A 20556-nucleotide genomic window follows, 5' to 3' on the forward strand; every position below is an offset into this window, starting at 1 on the left:
AGACTCCTGTGGGTTTCTCTTTGAACTCCCATTGCATTAGCAATGGAGAGTCAAAATACTGTGTTCTAAATCACTTGCAAGTATCACGTTTGTTGCAACTTGGTTAGGTTTGTTTTCAAATGTTAGGATTACTTTTTATTTAGCTTTTAAATTGTTAAATTTTAGATGGTTCTAACGTCAAAATTGCAGACAAAAATACACTCCCAAGTATGGTTTCCACCCGATCTCATCCTTTTCCCTACTGGTAACCATTAGTAGTTTTGGGTTACTCTTCTAGTTGCTTTCTGAAATAAGTAAATATGTATATATGTCTGTGTATTCACCTGTCTCACCCTTTTGGACATTAAAAGGTAAGTATACCATAAACAATTTTCTGCACTTTGTTTTTTCCTGGATCTTGATCATTCTGTATGTAGAAATATTCATTTCTTTTTGTGACTATAAGAACCCCCTCCCCAGCTATTTATTCAGATAGTCCTCAATTAATTGGCATTTGGGTATTTCTATTTTTTTGCATTTATCATTCATTTTTGCCAATATTAGCTGTGGGAAAGAGCCTAGAAGTAGAACTGTGAGTCAAAAAGGATAAATGCATATATAATTCTGGTGGGTATTACCAGCTATGCTTCTGTAGGAGTTTTAACTTCCACAACCTTTATTCCATTCCTGTATTGGGTATTTCCCTGTACTCTCAATAGGTTGAACTTCTCTTAAGTTTTTCCAGTAAAAGATAGTGTTTTTTTCTTCTGAAGGAGGGGAGCATCTTTAGTACAAGTTAAAAGTTACATTCCTTTTCCTATGAACTTCGTAATTTGGAAACCCTCAGTTATGTCATGTTTTGGGGGTTACTGTGGAGCTTTTCTGCCACATGAACACTGGTTAAATTACTAATATTTAGCTTTATTACTTCTAGATTGTAAGTCACACAGTAGTTTCTTTCACTCTTAGGTTAAGGTGGAGTTCTGTCCATGTCTCCTAGTACTCTCTGGCTTCGTTCTTACATTTAGATCTTTGATCTTTCTGGCTATGATCTCAAATGCCCAGCTCTCCTGCAGTTTTGAAATGCTGTTACTATATTCTAAAACTTCCAGATGCCTTGGATCTTTTTGTTTACTCTATTTATGTACCAATGTCGGGAATTTTATTGTAGAGGTTGTGTCTAATTTTTTTTTTAAGTTTTGTTAAATTAACAGTCACCCTATTTGTTAATTTTAAACCCTACCAACTTTTACCCTACACCATGTTTACCAAATTCTCCTACTAACTGTAGTAGTTTTGGTTAATCCTCTTGTATTTTTTCTTATTAATCGCTTTCTCTTACCTGATTGCATTGATAAACATGATGTAGTAATAGAGATCACAGGAGTCTTGCAGTTTGCTCTTAACTCTGGATTTTTTGGGGGGAGGGTGGAATTCTAAAAGAAATCCTCCCTTTTAATAAGCCTTTCCTGACATACTCCTAGAGAGGTAGAACTATTCCACCGAACAAAAACCTAGTTAACTTTATTGAATATATAAATAGATGGATGTTTGTTTTATGGTCACAGCTTTTGAAAGTCGTCTGATCCGTGGCACTTTACTAACTGGTACTATACAAAGATGTCTTCCTTTTCAAGTTTAATTTTTATTTGAGCATTTAAATCTAGAGAACAGTTATTTGTGACTGGATTAGTAGGCCATGGTAATGTGTGGTAGATGTATTATTACTTAAGCTGCTCAAAGAAAACTATGGCAACCTTGAAGCACAAAGGTACGAATTTGCATTTTATGCAAAAATTCAGGTTTTATTTTTACTTACTCTTACATTGGTGAGAGCTGATAATCAGGAACTTATACGCAAACAAGAACTTTTGTTTTCTACCTCTTAGCTGAACAAAAATACACACAATGTGGCATTATCATTAGGCAAGACTTGCTGTTTTGCATTTCACACAAGAATACGGTATTATCCTTTTTTGAACAAAATGCCCAGATTACTAAGGAAACCATCTTTGGAGGAAGTGTTTAATAAGCATATTTTATTTAAATAAATCCTCCAGGAGGAAATGGGAAAATTCACTGCCTTTACTTAGAAGAAGGCTGTGTAAATAGTTATTTGTCAAATTTATCTGTGCAGCTCACCAACATTTCCTCCTTGGAAACATTATTTCCACATCACAGTTCCCAAAATGACTTTAAAGTCTTAAAATTCTGTGTCTCCTTTGGCTTGCTTCTCTCTTGATTCCACCCAGGCTTTATTAATGGTTCGCTTCATATCATCATCTCCATCTTCATAAATTTTCTTTAGAACATTCATTAATCCCTCACTAGGATCTGTTTCAGTGTCATAGGAGGGCTTTCTGTGAAAAAGAAAACACAATCAGTAATGGAGACAGATCTGTACCTAAATGATCCCATTTACTGCTATGGTCCTCCATGTCATCCGTGCCTCCAATTCAACCAATGTCCAAGCAAGGCCAAGTAACTTCATATTCCTCATGTTTGTAATCTGGTACTGAATGAGGTAACTGGGCACTGAGGATACAAGAGAAAGACATAGTCCTGTACTCCTTAATTTGTTCTACATTTAAAATCAAATCAGATACAGATAGTTCCTAACTCTACCAACCAAGTGTACCGGGCTACAGGGGAGGAGTGAGAGGAAGGAGGAAGGCCAAAAGACTCAATGTAGGACACTGCCAGTGCAGGACATTTCAAGCAGAGGAACAATTTGACCTAGAATGGAAGTATCTTTAAATAAACACTTTTCAGAATAGCCATTAAGTAGGATAAAAATATTCTCTTGCACTCTACACCAATGACAGTGAAACTAATTACATACGAGGAACTAATGTGGAATTCAGAAAGTTGATCTAGGTATCTGGGCCTCTCTTGGAACTAATGAGATGGGATCTCTGGGAATGGACACAGAATCTGTATAGCAGCAGGACCGGTGGGGCACCCATGTGACTGAGGTGGTTAAGCATCCAACTCTTGGTTTTGATTTCAGCTCAAGTCACCACCATCTCAGGATGGAGATGGAGCCCCATGTCAGGCTCCGTGCTGGGTATGGAACCTGCTTGGGGACTCTTCTCTCCTGCTCTGCCACCTCCCCTGCACATGCTCACTCTCTCTCACATGCTCACAAATGCACCACTGGCCAGGGTTAAGAACCAATGCAAGAGGGGTGCCTGGGTGGCTCAGTGAGTTAAAGCCTCTGCCTTCAGCTCAGGTCATGATCTCAGGGTCCTGGGATGGAGCCCCACATCGGGCTCTCTGCTCAGTAGGGAGCCTGCCTCCCTTCCTCTCTGCCTACTTGTGATCTCTGTCAAATAAACAGGGTGGGGGGGGGGGGGACACACACAATGCAAGAAAGTCAACCAAAATTAAAGCCCTCCATAAAAAGCAACTTGCTGGATCTATGCCCTCCTTAAAAACACCGGACATTAAGAGGTGTCAATGGTCAAACTACTAGTCAGCTCTTATTCATAACAGCAAAGTATTAGAAATCTATAATCCCAGCAAAGAATATATTTAAATTCTTAAAGAAATCAAAGTAAACTTACTCTTTCTCTTTGCATTCTTTTTCAACCTGAGTCAGGTAGTCCCACCGTGTGTTTTCTGCTTTCTTTCTACATAAGATAAGAACAGTATCTGTCTTGACCTGGAAGAAGAGCAAAGTACAACTTACAACACATGGAGGTAAATAAGCATGATTATGTGGAAAACATTTATTCAGTCACGTTACTATTATGTGTAGGACCTGTCGTAGGTTGTAGTAGTACATTTACAAATAGGACTCATGAAAGAGAGCACAAACAAGTAAAACTTCAAATATATTTAAGACAAAAAGGGGTTAATGGGGTTTTAGAAAAGGCCTCTGAGGTGAAACCTGAGCTGTGGCCCAAGATCCAGAGGGAAGGACACAGCAAGAAGTAAGGCTATCAAAGGCCATAAAATGGGATAATTTTGGTGTGTCTAATTTTAAAAAAAAGTGTGGTGGGAATTTGGTGACTGAAAGAAGAGAATAATACAATAAGAGTGATCAGAAACAGGCACAAATAAAAATAATATACAACTCTTTCAACAATGATCCATATAATTCCTAGGATTCTTTTGAGTATTTGTTCAACTCTGGGATTGATGGATAAAGGAGCAGTGAGACACAAGCTAATTAATGTTATATTCTAATACTGCCTTTAAACTGCTACATAACAGTGTAAACACAGATGGCAGAATGGTACAATGGTACGTCTATGTACAGATGCATTAAACCTTACTGAAATAGAAAGGAGATTACCTGAGTTAGTGAAAAGTGTGAACAGTAGTTTAAAAAGCCATTTATTTTTATAGGTTTTACTACTTTTAGTTAGGCTAAGTGCTTAATTAAATCCCTTTATGTTATCAAAAATTCAGATAGTTTTCTGAGAATAGCTACCATTAACATAAGTACTTTATATATATTCCCGTTCAGTATATAATTTCAACTTTGTAAAATTAACTATTTCCATTGTACAAATGCGGAAACTGAGGCTCAGAATGCTAAGTGAGCTGCTAAAAAGTCACAACTAGTAAGCGACAAAACTGACCTGAAAACTCAAGTCTCACTCTTAACCAATTTTGAAAGTTTATTCCCTTCTAGATTTTAATGAAATATTTTTATAATAATCTATTCTTATAAAGACAGGAGTTGAGGGACGCCTGGGTGGCTCAGTTGGTTAAGCAGCTGCCTTCGGCTCAGGTCATGATCCCAGCGTCCTGGGATCGAGTCCCACATCGGGCTCCTTGCTCCACGGGGAGCCTGCTTCTCCCTCTGACTCTGCCTTCCACTCTGTCTGCCTGTGCTCGCTTTCGCTAGCGCTCTCTCTCTGACAAATAAATAAATAAAATCTTAAAAAAAAAAAAAAAAAAAAAAGACAGGAGTTGAAATAAGGCCAGACAGTTATTATTTTAGGTTTCTCTCACACTGCTACTTAATTCTGCCATTACAGTGCAATCAAAGGCAAAGACAACACAAAAAGTGAGCCCTGGCATTGTTCCAGTAATACAGCCATCAGGCTACAGTTTGCTGATCCCTGTTACAGAGGATAAATTAATTCTAGTTCCTCTCAATTCTAAATCAACCAGGTTCAACTTAATGAGGTTTCACAACATAATGACAAAAAAAAAAAAAGCAAACTTACTTTTTTTGAACTGCCTTCCACAGAGATGGGTTTTAAAAGATTGTTCACAATCATGGAGTAACTCTTCCCATTTAGATTCTTTACCAAAAGATCAAATGACCTATAATACAACAGTGAATACATTATCCCTGGCTCTATAAGACATGCTCTATAGCTCTTGTGGGAAAAAAGCCACAAGTTTTATTTCAGGATGTTCAAATGGCCATCCTTGGTGTTTTTAAGATTATAGACTCTTAAAGCAGGTGTAAAGGAGAACTCTAAATTTAAGCAGTTTTAGAAACTGCAAAGAAAACAGCCAGTAATAAAGCAACCTCTGACTTGGTGATCACTATTTCCCAGCGCCAAGAACTCACCTCTCTGTGAAGTGCACCTGCACGTTCTCAGTGGGGACTTGATGAACTCCAGTTAAGGTAATGTAGATTTTCACAAACTTATCTGACTGATCCCATCCTAGTAACAAAAAAGGGACATGAATAAAGTCTCACACTAGCTCTAGAACAGCAAGTGCATATTGCTCCTGAGCCTGGAGAAAACTAAATTCTAGTAATAGAAACATGGGAAAAATTAAAATACAAGAAACTTTCTAGATGGAGAAATTGAGCTTCATAGCAGTTATATAATCTATCCAAAGTTAGGTATCTAGCTTGTGGTAGAACTTCAATTCAAACCCAGGTTTCCTGAAAACAAAGCCTATGGTTTTCTTATTCCTAAGAATAAGGAATATGATCATTACACATTAAGAGTACTTCATTTTACTAACACCACACACAAAAAGAAACTCAAAATGAATTCAAGACCAAAATGTGAGACTTGAAACCATAAACTCCTAGAAGACAACACAGACAATGGTGTCTCTGGCACTGGCCATAGCAACATCTTTCTAGGTGTGGCTCCTGAGGCAAGGAAAACAAGAGCAAAAGCAGTACTAAAGCTAAAATAAAAAAGTTTCTGCATAAAAAAGGATCATCAGGGGCGTGCCTGGGTGGCTTAGTCCTTAAGCATCTGCCTTTAGCTCAGGTCATGGTCCCAAGGTCCTGGGATGAAGCCCTGCTCACCTGGAAGCCTGCTTCTCTCTCCCACTCCCCCTGCTTGTGTTTCCTCTGTCAAATAAATAAAATCTTTAAAAAAAAAAAATAAATAAATAAAGATCATCAATAAAACGAAAAGGCAACCTACTAAATGGAAGGCATTTGCAAATGATCTATGCAAAGTACAGAAAGAACTTGCATACAACTCCACAGCAAACCCCCAAACAATCCGATTAAAAAAGGCAGAGGACCTGAACAGACATTTCCCCAAAGATGACATTCAGGTAGCCAACAGACACATGAAGATACTCAACATCACTCATCATCAGGGAACTACCAACCAAAACTACAATGAGATGTCACCTTACCTGTCAGAATGGCTAGAATTAAAAAACAAACAAAAAAATCCCCAAAACATGAAATAACAGACGTGGGTATGGATGGATATGGAGAAAAAGGAACCTGTGTACACTGTTGGTGGGAATGTAAACTGCAACAGCCAGTGTGGAAAACAGGATGGAGGCTGCTCAGAAAATGTGAAACAGAAATACCATTATCATTTAGTAATTCCACTACTGGGTGTTTACTTGTGCAAAACAAAAACATAACTTTAAAAGGTACATATATCCCTATGTTTACTGCAGCATTATTTTTAAGAGCCAAAGAGGGAAGCAACCTAAGTGTCCATGAATGGGTAAAGATGTAGTATATATGACAACGGAAAGCCATAAAAAAGAAAAGGACATCTTAACATCCACAACAGCAGGGATGGACCTAGAGAGTATTAATGCTAAGTGAAGTAAGTCAAATACCATATGATTTCATTTGTATGTTGAATCTAAAAAAAAAAAAAAAACAGAAACAGACCCATAAATACTGAGAACAAACCAGTGGTTGCGGGGGGTTAAGAGGAAGATCTACGCACAGCGGTAAAGGGGAGGGAGTGGGAGGTACAGGTTTCTGGTTATGGAATGAATAAACTGGGAAGAATAAAAGGTACAGTGTAAGGAACCTAGAGACGATACTATAATAGCGCTGCACAGTGACACTTGCAGTGAGCACAGCCTAGCAGAGATGCTGATCACTGTGCTGTACACCTGAAATGAATGTCTCATTGTGGGTCTGATGAGGGAACAGAAGGCAAGCTGAGGACAACTTAGAAGCTGACACCGGGCAACAGCCCCCCCCCCCCCATGGCATATGTGACATTCCTCAGGCATTTTTGGCTGCCCTAAAGAAAAAATAGTAAACTTGTAGAGATCACAATCCTACAAGACCTGAGTCTCCCTCAGTTTACAAATATCCTAGTGATTTACAAGGCTGTTGTTCTTACCAACAGCCTAACTTCCAAAGACCCACAACTCAGTTCCAGAAACCCTAACATCATCTCCCCCGCCTCCCTAAAATTGAGGGAGGCTGAGGCAGAGGGAAATGTAAATAAAGTTAAATTTCTTCTAAACCTAAAGCTCACTGATAAAGGACGTGTTACAGCAGGAGTGTGACATTACTCCTGCTCCATTACTCTCCCAACTATTTTTACTGTTAATGCCTTACTAAAAGGAAAACCACTTTAACTTGGTATCGGCAAGGCCTCTGGTATCTTGTAGGACCTCTTTAGCATAGGAAAGTTCTTTCAAACCCTCCCTTTTTCCTTACCTCCCCAACTTCACAGTATATACCAGCCACCCCTCACAAGCCCAGGGCCACAGCTCTTTCTGCCCACGGGTCCTGTCCCTGTGCTTTAATAAACCACCATTTTGCACCAAAGATGTCTCAAGAATTCTTTCATGTAGTCGGCTCCAGATTCCACCCTGCTGAACCTCACTTATATTCTAAAACTTCATCAGGTCAACTATACTCAAAAAAATTAAGAGCAGGGGCACCTGGGCGGCTCAGTCGTTAAGTGTCTACCTTCAGCTCAGGTCATGATCCTGGGGTCCTGGGATCGAGCCCCACATCAGGTTCCCTGCTCAGTCACTCCTCTGCTGTGTTCCCTCTCTTGCTGTATCCCTCTCTGTCAAATAAATAAAATCTTTAAAAAAAAAAAATTAAGAGCAGCTCATTTTCTTTTTGTGAAAATTTTGTAGAATTCTCTACTGACATAAATGTATTCTCTACTAAAGAAAATTCTCTATTAAAGTAGATGTAGGGGTGCCTGGGTGGCCCAGTGAGTTAAGCAGCTGCCTTGGGCTCAGGTCATGATCCCAGAGTGCTGGAATGGAGCTCCGCATCGGGCTCCCTGCTCAGTGGAGAGCCTGCTTCTCCCTCTCCCTGCCATTCTGCCTACTTGTGCTATCTCTATCAAATAAATAAAAATCTTTAATATTAATTTTTTAAAAAGTAGATGTACTGTAGAATTCTCTACTAAACTGGATGTCTAAACATTCTCTAATTTCATAATGATTTCTACTTAAACAGTTCAAAGGCAATCACTACTTTCTCAATTCCCTCCACTGACACAGTAAAATATGGTCCAAATCACCCAAATATAATCTGACGAACCTAGATGAATTCTGTCAACCAAAAAACATACAAACTTCACATAAAGTGAATAAAAATGTTTATGTATTTGTTGTATATATAGGCTCTCTATATATCCCTGACTGTTCCTTAAGTTCCATAGAGTGCTACAGAACAGAAATGTAGTGTTAATCCAAAAAGACATTCTAGAGGGTTCAGCAGACCTTCACCTAGTTTCTTCCCATTCACTGAGTTCATCTTCCACATTGAGAACAGTTTCTCCCTTAACACAAATCACGGTTGCTGGGTATATGCCATAATCCTACAAGCTCAGACCAGCTTCCTGTAGTCAGGTAAGTAAACAGCATAGCTCCTTATGGTACTATACTACATCTCTTTTTAAAAAGCTTTTGTTTTATGAAAGAGAGCACACAAGATGGGGGAGGGTCAGAGGGAGCAGCAGACCTCCAACTCTGGGATCATGATCTGAGCTGAAGGGAGTCACTTAACCAACAATGCCATCCAGGCGCCCACTACACTACACCTCTTAAACACAACACACACTGCTTTTCCTTATGACAACAGGGAAAACACAAGCTGCCTCTCATGGCTCTAAGCATGTCCACTGCGCACACAATCCCCTCCCTTTTCTTGTACTCGCCAAACTCCCCCTTCAAACTCAAATGTGTTAAGTCTCCATTTCCTTCTTCAGTCTTTCATTTCAGGTTTCTGCTACATCAGCTGTATTCCCACAAAACTTCACACACCTCTATTCACTTTGTTCAAGCAAGTATTAAGCAATTACTATGTGCTAGACACTGGGAGCAGAAAGAAAAACGACTGTCCCTCCCCTTAAGAGAGCTCATCAGATTCAAGCTGCACTGTTCCAAAATTATCTGAGAGAAAATGGTATCATTACATGTAATAGTATTAGTTGTATGTCTGTGTCCTAACCACACCATGAGCAAGGACTGGATCTTGGTCACTACTGTATATCCACAAGCCCAAGCACAACAGTGGCACAGATTGGGCACTCAAAATGTTTCTCGAATTTGCCTAGATTCCTTTCCATAGATAATACTGGTGGATGTCTGGCAAAGTAAAATCCAAAACAGAATTAAAATAAAGAGCTGTGTTCCTTATATGTTCAACAATATTTCAGAATAGATTCATTCTTGTTGCTACTCACACAGAATCATCTTGCTCTTGTTGACAGCTTTTAAATCTATTCTTTACTTTTTCATCTCCTCCAAAGTATCTTAATAAAGTAACAACAGGTCTTCTCTTTCAAACTACCAAAATCAAACACTGAGACTATTTCAGTATTAGTGGGTCACTACTCAGGAATAAGTTGCTGGCAGGCAAAAAGAGCTGGATGTAGGATAGGGAGTCATACCGTAATTACTGATTTTCACTGTATATCCTGTTGTAATGGGAGCAACCACAGCAGCTGGCTTTTCATTGTCAAGAAGTTCTGCTTTTCTCTGTGATTTCTGCTGCATCTTGTTCTTGATCTCTGTCTCAATCTTGGATTTTTCAGCTGTAAGGGCATCACGTACTCTTTTTCTAGAGGTCTTTTCCAGCAACACCTTTACCTCTTCTAGATCTTTCTGTAGCTGTGTTAAAACAGAAGATAAGTTAGTTATGATAAATAAAACAACAGCTGGATATTGTGCCTATTGGTCATTCAGTTTACTGAAGAGTTAAGAATTAAGAGATTCATTTAAATTTTCTAGGGTTGGATTGCAACCTGAAATTCTTTTCTCCAGCCTAATAAACTGTAAATAACTGAAGCTTCCTATTTTTTTTAAAGGAAAACTTATAGTAATGTAATTAATGAAGCTTAAATTTTCCAGTTTGTTTGTTGTTATAAGCCTGTTTTAAAACACGTTATTTACAAAATACTGTTGTGATTCATAAAGTTCAATGAAAGAATCTCAAAAAAAATTTATGGGTTTCCTTATGACATCTGTTCATAGTCATTAGGTATTAGGAATTTTAAAAATCTTAAAATAAAACCAATGAGCAAATACACAATGAACAAGGTGAAATGCTACAGCAACTTTACAGTCTACTTTCTATGGTGGTTTCTCACTGGTTCCTACCCCAAATACTACAAATAAAAAAGCTTACGCTTTTTAAAAGATTAAAAAAACAGAGACATATTTCTGATTTTAAGAAAAAGTCTTGTTCTCAATCTCCAGGTTAACACTGCACTCAAAAGAAGAGAAAAACCTAGACAACCCAAATGGCGGCACAGTCCTGGATCACTGAAAAAAACCACCCGTTCTTTTCTCCTCTTGCCAATATATTGCTTACTTGCTAGAGAGATGGCCAACATTTTATGAAGTTCAAGAGTTAAAGACACTATGAGATAATCAGCTTAAAAATCTTTTCTCCATTATCTTCTGACATACTGCAAATACATAAGATCCTTACAAACAAGGGTTTCATTTCTCAAAAATAACTTTACATTCTGGCTTGGTAATAGTAATACGACATTATATACTGTAGCCTCAGAGCATATAAAAAACCTCAATATAAAAATATTCACATGTTTGATAACTCAGTATAATGTCCAAGTAGAATTCTGAAGTCTTTGTTTTGTAAGTCTTACCAAATGTAGTAACAGAAAAACAATCACTTTTCACCCTAAGTCTTTTATTATCTCATTTAACTCTGATGCCCTTAGTTCACTTACCTGGAACTATGAGGATGGTAAATACAAAGTCCAACTGTGGCAGTCTCCTGTCTTATCTACTCCCCTAACCCCCCAAAACTCACATTGCTAAAACAAAAAATCCTGCAATTTCATCTTCTGAGCACAGAACTAAGATGCTTTCATTCAACGCAGTATCTTATGATCTAAAAATTCACACTGATTTTACTATCAACATGATAAAAATCTTGAAATGTAAAATCGGTATATCTGTTCCTGAATAAGGATTCAGTTAACACAACAACAACAAAACAGAAAATGTATCAAGTCTTAACATGTTATATTTCTTGACTGGCAAGGAATCCTTTCTCTAGCAGGCTTCTTAAACTCTGAGAATTAAACAGGGGATCCTCAAGCCCTCTCTCCAGCCAGTTTTGAAAAGGAAAGGAGTCACTGCAAGTCTGAAGCAACCTACCAATAGGCCTGTTTTTAATTCCACAGTTCTGTTATTTGCAGACCCGAAACCAGTAAAATCGATCCCTCTGGAACTTTTCCAGCACACAGGAGTTTCTCATCTAATTTACCTTGGCATTCATTTGTTCTCCTTATGCAAAATCTCAATCCCTTTTATCCCCACCCATTAACACATTCAAGCTTTATCTTACCTATTTGTGAGTTCACCAGGAAGCATTAAAACCAAAGTGCTCAAAATAAGCAAAGGACTTGAACACAGCCATCAAGCACAAGAAAAGATGCTCAACATCCTTAGTCATTTAAGAAATGCACATCAAAATCACAACAGAATGCCACTTCACACCCACTAAAACATCCACAAAACCACCCCCTAATATAACAGGTGTTAAGAGGGTGGGCCTATATTGGTACCCAACTTGTGGGAATGTAAACTGCTGCAGCCACTTTGAAAAGAGTTCCCATGCTCCTACAAGTCCACTTGTGGGTATATACCTCACAGAACTGAAAATACATGTCCACATAAGGAGTGGTACACAGTATTCACAGCAGTACAGTTCCTAATAGCCAAAAATCGATCGTCCAAATGTCCGTAACCTGGTTAAGGAGAAACAAAATGTGGCATATCCATATAATGGAACATTATTTGGACATAAAAAGAAACACATGCCACACTGTGGATGAACTAGAGATTCGGTTAAGTGAAAAAAGCCAAAAGCAAAATGCCATATTCTGTAAGATTCCATTTATATGAAATGTCCAGAACTGGCAAATCCATAGAGACAAAGTAATTAGTGGCAGCCTCAGGGAGGGGGAAGTAGGAAGAGACTGCTTGACAGACAGACACTTAATACTTTTCTTTTAGGGACAGAATGATATAAATGTGGAATTATACAGTAGTGATAGTGATGCAACACTGAATGTACTAAAAATACACTTTAAAAAACTGTTAAGCAATGCATTTTATATCAAAGAAAAACAAACCCTGAAGTGTCCCTAAGTGTGTATTTTTTCAAGTACCTCAACCGAAAAAAATCCCTTATGTTGCAGAGGTCTAATAACTGAGCTGTCCACGTGTGTAACTGTGAAGTCACTGCAGAGACCGTTTCCTCAGGGCACATGGAAACCAAGGCGTATTTCTGTGAACACGTTAACATAAACCTGGGGCAAGGTATCCTGTATAATACACACACACATTTTCTTCATTTAAAGATGTTTAGGGGCGCCTGGGTGGCTCAGTGGGTTGAGCCGCTGCCTTCGGCTCAGGTCATGATCTCAGGGTCCTGGGATCGAGTCCCGCATCGGGCTCCCTGCTGAGCAGAGAGCCCGCTTCCCTCTCTCTCTCTCTCTCTCTGCCTGCCTCTCCATCTACTTGTGATTTCTCTCTGTCAAATAAATAAATAAAATATTAAAAAAAAAAAATAAAGATGTTTAGACTTCCAAACCAAGTTTGAGATTTCTCCAACTTGTTCATATTGAGAAAAACATTTTCAGAAAACAAATCTATTAATAATCAACACTTTCCTGTGAATAATAGTATCATGTAGTGACACCCTACTGAGGCCAGGAAAGAGCAAATCAAATATTATTATTCCCATTTGGTAACTGTTCAAGCTAATAAACCTTCAAAAAAGTTAAGCCGCCCCGTTCAGAGTTCACAGAGCTTGAGAGAGAGAGAAAGGCTATTTCCCACCGATAATTACAACTTTCCAACTCCTTTATTTTTAAAACGCATACAGCACACTGCTGCTTGACACGCACTCTTTTCAACACTTAGGACTATTCGCGGGTCACTCTGAAATGGACACTACTGCGGCACAGAGACGCGCCACAACTCGCCCAAAGTAACCCCGCTGCTCATATGCGTTGAGAAAACAGCACTAGAAGTCAAGTGCCGGGGGCAGACTTCTCACCCGACCCTCGGTTTCTGCAACCTGCCTGAAGGAACCTTCACGTCCCCGGCTCGTTTTGCGCGAGCGGACGGAGCCTGAGGAAAACGTGAAGGTGACCAGCTCGCCAAGGTCCACCGCAGGCACTACCTGCAGCCGGGGACCGCGACACAGCCCGGATCACCCTGCCCGCGGGCACGAATCGCCCGCAAGGCCGGGGCAGAGCGGCGGGTGTCCATCGGCAACTTTCCCGGGGCCACAGAGGCCGGACGCCGGAAGCCCGCAGAGGCCGCTGCAGGCGGGCGGCGGAAGCGAAGCTTGGGGACCCGGCGACACCGCAGGGAGCCTGGGAGGCGGCCGCCGGGCACCTCAGCTCGGGAAACAGGGCCGAGGGCGGGGGGCGGGAGCGAGTTCCGAGCGACGGCGCTCGACACACCGCGCGGTCGAGTGGGAAGATGAAGCCGTACCCTTACCTCTTCCAACGCTGAAGCCATGGTCGGGCTGATCAAGCAAGGCCCGAGCTGCAGACGCGCAGGGGAGAGAACAGGAAACACCACACCGAACGCGCTTTCCCGGACGCCGGCCCCACCCGCACGAGTCGCAGCACCCCAAGCCTGCGCGCTCACCAGACCCGGCGCGAGACCCGGCCCGCCTCCCGCACGCGGCGCCTCTGGAACCTTCGCGAGTCCGTCGCCGCCGCACCGCCCCCAAACCCGCGCGCGCGCGCGCCACCCGTCTCGCTTAGCTCCGCCCCGCCGAACCTCGCCCCACCCCTTAGACCGAGCCTCCTAGCAACGCTCAACTCTCGCGAGCAAACCAACAGCCTGAGAAGAGTAACGCCTCTTCCTCTCTGCCCGGGCAACTTGACCTCGCATGTCCCGGCTGCGCAGTCGCAGCTCAGAACCGCTCGTTGACGTACCTTAACCCAACCCCGGAAATAACGTACCGGTCTTCGGGATCGAAATCGGAAGTTGACTAGAAAGTCAGCTGATTCCGTTCCTTCTCGGGCACCGGGTTGGCTAGGCAGCCATCTTGTCCGAGGTTAATTTGTGAGCGTCTGTGAGAAAAGGACCAAAAAGGGGGACAAGGGGCAGCATTTTTATGTTGAAACAGAAAAGAATGAAGACGTTTAGCGTAGAGGACCCTGAAGGGAATAGTTCGGCTTCAGTGGGTTATGACCCTCTGGAGTCATCATCACGATTTAACAACTGCGATGTGGTGGCGTCATCACCTAGCGCTACCAGAGGTGAGGTTGCTCTGGCCACGTGACGGGACCCAGTAGAGCCGCCAAGGGTTAAAGAGGCTAACGCCAGATGCCCCCACCAGTCTTCCGCCGCAGGTGTGGCCCCGCCTTTTTTTGTTGACTTTAGAAGTGGTGAAACGGTACTTCGGAAACCTTCACCGAACATTCTGCAGCTCTCTAGTTCTAACCCCGGTTTGAATTGGATTGAACTGAGGCTGTTAACCAGAGAAAATGTAGGCCGAGTTTTTCGGGGATTACAATATGTTCCTCCTCTTTTCATATTATTTTAGCTTTTGGCAGCCATAAAACGTTCGCAGCAGGGCTGGGAACAAACAGTAACCTCTGAGAAGTCAAATAACCCTCACTCAGCTTTGTATATCGTCCGAGGTAGCGATTAGAATCAAGTCTGAGAAGGAAAAAACTACTAGAAAAGTGCAGGCTGGCCATTATAGTGAAGACTCTGGAATGTGGTACCAAAATAGACAAATTACAGTTACTTAGAATTTGCCTGAATCTCACAGACCTGACGTTAAGGGAAAGAAGCCAGCTAGAAGAGTTGATGTCGCTTGGTTTTGTTTAAATGAAGTCTAAAACCAACAAAAGTCGTTAGTTACGGTGTTAAAAATCAGAGGATAGTTTTCCCTACGATAGGGAGGTCAATGACAGAACCACGAGGAGGCATTTGAGGTTTATATAATATCCTGTTTACGGGTATGTTCCCTTTGTAGAAATTTCACGGAGGTATAAACTGGAGTGCAATCTTTTGTAGGTTACACGAGTAGGCGGGAATTTTCCCGAGGAAATGAAATGTTACACTGAAATTGTCAAAATTGATAGAATTAACTCCTGAAATCAGTGCATTTGTTGTATGTTATTAATGTTTTTTGAAAAAAAGTGTCCAGTTAAGGCCTGTAATTATTTATATTTAATTAAATAGGAATGAAGAGCCCATTACACTGCGTGAAAGCTTGACCTAATGCAGTGATTTTTTTCATTTGCTTGATATGCACCTGGGGCAACTCTGCCTACCTACCACCTGATAGCCTAAATAGAAGATTTTATTATCTATTTGTTTGTTTATATTGCTGGTCTTTTTTTTTTTTTTTTTAACCTTTAAATTCAAGTTGGTTAACATACACGGTAGTATTGGTTTCAGGAGTAAAATTTTGTGATTCATCACTTACATATACCACCCAGTACTCATACCAACAAGTGCCCTTCTTAATGCCCATCACCCATTTTATGCCATCCTGTAAACCTGGGTTCATTCTTTATAGTTAAGAGTCTCTTACGGGTTGTGTCCCTATTTTTATCTCATTTTTCTCTACCTTCCCCTGTGTTCATATTTTGTTTCTTAAGTTCCATACGTAACTGAAATCATATGGTATTTGTCTTTATTTCGCTTAGCATAATATATTCTAGTTCCAGCCACATTGTTGCAAATGACAAGATTCCATTCTTTTTGATGCCTGTGTAATATTCTGTTGTATATATGAACCACATCTTTATCCATTCATCAGTCGATGGACATCTAGGCTCTTTTCATAGTTTGGCTGTTGTAGACATTGCTGCTGTAAACATTGGAGTACATGTGCCCTTCACATCAGCATTTTTGGTATCTTTTGGGTAAATATCTAGTAGTGCAGTTACTTGGTCATAGGGTAGTTCTATTTTTTTTTAAGTCTTTTTTTTTTAAGATTTTATTTATTTATTTGACAGAGAGAAATCACAAGTAGTCGGAGAGGCAGGCAGAGAGAGAGAGAGGGAAGCAGGCTCCCCGCTGAGCGGAGAGCCGGATGCGGGACTCGATCCCAGGACCCTGAGATCATGACCTGAGCCACCCAGGCGCCCCAGGGTAGTTCTATTTTTAACAAAAGTTAGAAGATTTTTAAATACCATCTATTGCCCAAATCATTGTCTTCAGCAACACATCTCCTTGGAGCTCCAGACTCTGTTTCTGCTTGGATGTCTGAGAAGTACCCCAAATTTAGCTTATCTGAAAACATAAACAAAACCAACCCCCCCCACACACACACCCAAAATCTCCTCCCAATCTTCTTTATACCCCAAATCAGTTTCTCCAATTATTCTCTAGCTCTGTGAATGGTTACCTCCTGCTCCTAATTGCTCAGGCCAACGAATCATACTTGAGTCTTCACTCTCTGGTCCTAACTCCCATCCTGTAGCAAGACTTACTGGCCTTATCTACAAAATATGTGGACAATCAGACCACTTCTCACAACCTCCACTGCTACCACTGAAGACCAAGCCATAATTATTTTATCTGGATTTTTAGCCTCTTAACTGGTTTCTTCCCCACCCATCACCACCACAGATAGTTTTCCACAGAGCAGCCAGAGTAATCTTTTCAAATCATTATATCCCTTTGGTAAAAACCTCCCAATAGCTTCCTGTTGGGCTTATTAGACTAAGTACAAACTCCTTACCATGACCTACAGTATACTACGTGATCTGATCTTACCTTTATGAGTATCATGTCTCATCTCACAGAACTCTTCTCACTGCTCCCCTCCTTTCTGGTTAGGGTTAGGGCATATTGCCCTTGAATCCATGGAGTTTGTCCTCACCTCGAAGTCTGTACTCTGCTTTTCTCTCTGGAATGCTCTTCTTCCAGACCATCACATAGATCATGTCTTCACTGAGTTCTCTGAAAAGTAACTCAAAAGGGCTGTTCTCGGCTATATTGGTTAGGTTTCAATCAGAGAAGCAGAATCAGTAGCAGATACTTATTGCCAGGAATTAACTTATGCAATTGTTGGAACTGGCTAAGCAAGTCCAAAATTCATAGGCCACACAAGCAAGAACAGATTCTAGGCAGACCCCCTGAGAACAGGTTGAAGCTTTCTTCCACAGAAGCCAGGGAGGGAAGAATTCCATTCTTCTCTCAAGTAAATAACAGCCCAGCATTAAGGCCTTCCAACTGATTCAATTAGCCCCACCCAGATTATCCCAGATAATCTCCCTTACTCAAAGCTAACTGATTAAGATTTTAAATTACTATGTGCAAAATACTCACACAGCAACACTTAGTATTTGGCTGAATGGAGTGGGAGGGGGAGTGTAGGCTCGCCAAGTTTACATATCAGAAATCATCCCATCAACCTCATCACCACCACTCACCATTTCCACCCTCTTACCCTGTTTTTCTTCATAGTACTTATTACTACCTGCAATTTATTAGTCTTGCCAACTACAACAGTCATTCTCAGTTGGGGAGCAATGGTAGACATTTTGCTTACCCCCCCCCCACATCTGGCAACATCTGGAGACATTTTTCATTGTCAAAAGTGGGGAAATACTACTTATCTAGTGGGGCGGGCCCAGGGATGCTACTAAATATCCTACAGTGTGCATGATAGCCCCCCAAAGAAATTACTCTTTGGCCCAAAATGTCAGTATTTCTCTGAGTTTGAGAAAAATTCTGTGCTAAAGTTAAAACTTCACAGAGTAAGGATCTTCTTGTTCACCTCATTTCGAGCACTAAGAACAGAGACTGGCACAGTAGGCAGTCAGTAAATTTGCTTGAATTAATTAAATAGACCTGGTAATCTGTATTTTATTCTTGTTTTTGTCATTTAAATACTATAATTTCTATTTGATGAGCCTGTGCTAAAGCCTGAACTTCCTTGCAATTTTTCCTTGCAAGTAAACTTTTAAAAGATTTTGTTCTGTCTCCCTTTGACAGTTATTAAAAGTTCTATTACAGTAGACTTTCAAAAAGCTGAAATCAAGAAGCCCAGGCAAATTTAAAAGGAACATGATAAATATTTTATTCAACTCAGTTAATGAGGGAACCAATAAGATATTAACACTGTTATCAAAGTGTGTTTGCAGGTTTGCATAATGGATCCTTAGAGGTAATTTATTTCTATTTTTTAAAAGATTTTGAGAGAGAGTTGGGGGGAGGGACAGAGGGAGAGAATCTCAAGCAGATTCCCCGCTGAACATGGAGTTGATGCAGGGCTCAATCTCACAACCCAGAGACTGTGACCTGAATAGAAACCAAGAGTTGGACTGAGCCACCCAGGTGCTCCAAGGCACTGCAATGACGGAATGTTAGTGTAAGGTTGCAAAGTTGGATACAAACTGGCTGATATCTGACAGGGTAATCAGCCATATATTACCTTTGGAGTATCCAGTCCACTGAAGAGAGAAAAGTAGGGATTTGCATTCCTTCTGGACATAAATCTACAATCTAACATGTAACTTCACTAAGTCTAGGAACTTCAGTAGTGAAAAGTGACTTTCATTTACTGTTCATGTTAAGAACACTCATAATTTCTAACTATCAAGTCAGTAGATAGTTTCTGGATAATTTTGCTGTTCTACATTTTATGTAACATTTCTAATTTTTTAAACCACCACATGGGCCAGGGGTGCCGGGCTGGCTCAGCTGGAAGAGCATGCAACTCTTGATCTCAGGGTTGTGAATTTGAGCCCCATGTTGGGTATAGAGATGACCAAAATACAAACAAAACTACAACAATTAAAAAAAAAAAATACCACATGTGCCAAACAAAAGAGGTCTGTGGTTTGAACTACAAACTGTAATTCTACAATGTCTGTTTAATATTCCTAATCCATGTTGAATTCTAAGAGGAGCTGACTCATCTCTTGGATTTCACTCAGGTTCCATGGACTCCCAGAACAAAATGCAAATTGGGATTCTCTGCACGCTGCCTCCACTTCTGAGAACCCTTCTGGAGTTCAGCTTAAATTATGCTAGCACCCACTGTGCTGTACTTTGAAAGACTTGCAGCAACTACCTCATCCAGGATTAGCCAGTTCAGTTTCCGTGAGACTTTGGAATTGGGACACAAGATGCTAGTCCATCTCTGCTGATCACTTGAAGAGAAAATGTGAACTTGCTAGGTGTGCACTTAGAAGCAGGAAAACTTGTTTTCAGAGGGAGCAGCAGCAGCAGCTGATAAGCATTACCTGGCAAGATGAGCAGAAGCATGCCTGAAAACAGTGGCTTCGGTTCCTGATGGCATTCCAATCCTCATCCCAGTGCCTCTTCAAGCCCAACTGTTTGGCCTTTTTGAGACGAATACACCTATTCCTTTTAATTAGTTGTCCTATTACTATTAAACTAGCTGTGAGGGTGTCTGTTCCATGCAATGAAGGAATCTCTAGAGAGAGAAGAGGGCCCTCATCAGTGCTGCTGTGCACAGGATCTTTCTGGCAAGGTAAAGCCTACAGCAAACTCCTGGCATCTTGGTTCTTTCTAAATGGACCAGAGTCTAGGGTCCCTTAAGAAGTGTTACAGAGGGGCGGTGGGTGGCTCAGTGGGTTACAGCCTCTGCCTTCGGCTCAGGTCATGATCTCAGGGTCCTGGAATCGAGCCCCGCATCAGGCTCTCTGCTCAGCGGGGAGCCTGCTTCCCCCCGCCCCTCTCTCTGCCTGCGTCTCTGCCTACTTGTGATCTCTGTCAAATAAATAAATAAAATCTTTTTTAAAAAACATGTTACATAAACATTGGGTTCAGATGTTTATAAAGTCAACTAGAAACAAATCAAAAAGAGGTATATGAACTTGAGAATCAATGTTTACTACTGCTTAATGAGGCCAAAGGGGCAACACAAAGCACTGAAAACATCACTGACTCACAAAAACAGTCACC

General features: G+C 40.8%; 1 protein-coding gene across 2 annotated transcripts; it reads right to left on the minus strand.

Moving 5' to 3' along the window:
- Positions 1 to 1763: 1763 nt before the first annotated feature.
- Positions 1764 to 14396, minus strand: CACYBP (calcyclin binding protein). 2 transcript variants are annotated; one of them, XM_059412859.1, is made up of 6 exons: positions 14296 to 14396; positions 10047 to 10266; positions 5516 to 5612; positions 5163 to 5262; positions 3546 to 3643; positions 1764 to 2339 (listed from the first exon to the last, which is right to left on the minus strand). In XM_059412859.1, exons 2-6 carry the CDS (start codon positions 10150 to 10152, stop codon positions 2183 to 2185), a joined length of 558 nt encoding a protein of 185 aa, XP_059268842.1. In that variant the 5' UTR covers positions 10153 to 10266; positions 14296 to 14396; the 3' UTR covers positions 1764 to 2182. The 2 variants fall into 2 exon arrangements, with proteins under 2 accessions (XP_059268842.1, XP_059268841.1); XM_059412858.1 differs by having other exon boundaries at positions 14143 to 14394.
- Between the last annotated feature and the right edge of the window lie 6160 nt (positions 14397 to 20556).

This window comes from Mustela nigripes, chromosome 10, assembly GCF_022355385.1.
Source record: "Mustela nigripes isolate SB6536 chromosome 10, MUSNIG.SB6536, whole genome shotgun sequence".
NCBI lineage: Eukaryota > Metazoa > Chordata > Mammalia > Carnivora > Mustelidae > Mustela > Mustela nigripes.

Coding starts and splice junctions, on each gene's coding strand:
- CACYBP (XM_059412858.1), bottom strand. CDS start 14,163: ATGGCTTCAGCGTTGGAAGAG. Junction 5,613..10,046: donor AGTGAAAATCAGTAATTACG/GTATGACTCCCT, acceptor TTTTGTTACTAG/GATGGGATCAGTCAGATAAG. Junction 2,340..3,545: donor AAAGAATGCAAAGAGAAAGA/GTAAGTTTACTT, acceptor TCTTTTTCACAG/AAAGCCCTCCTATGACACTG.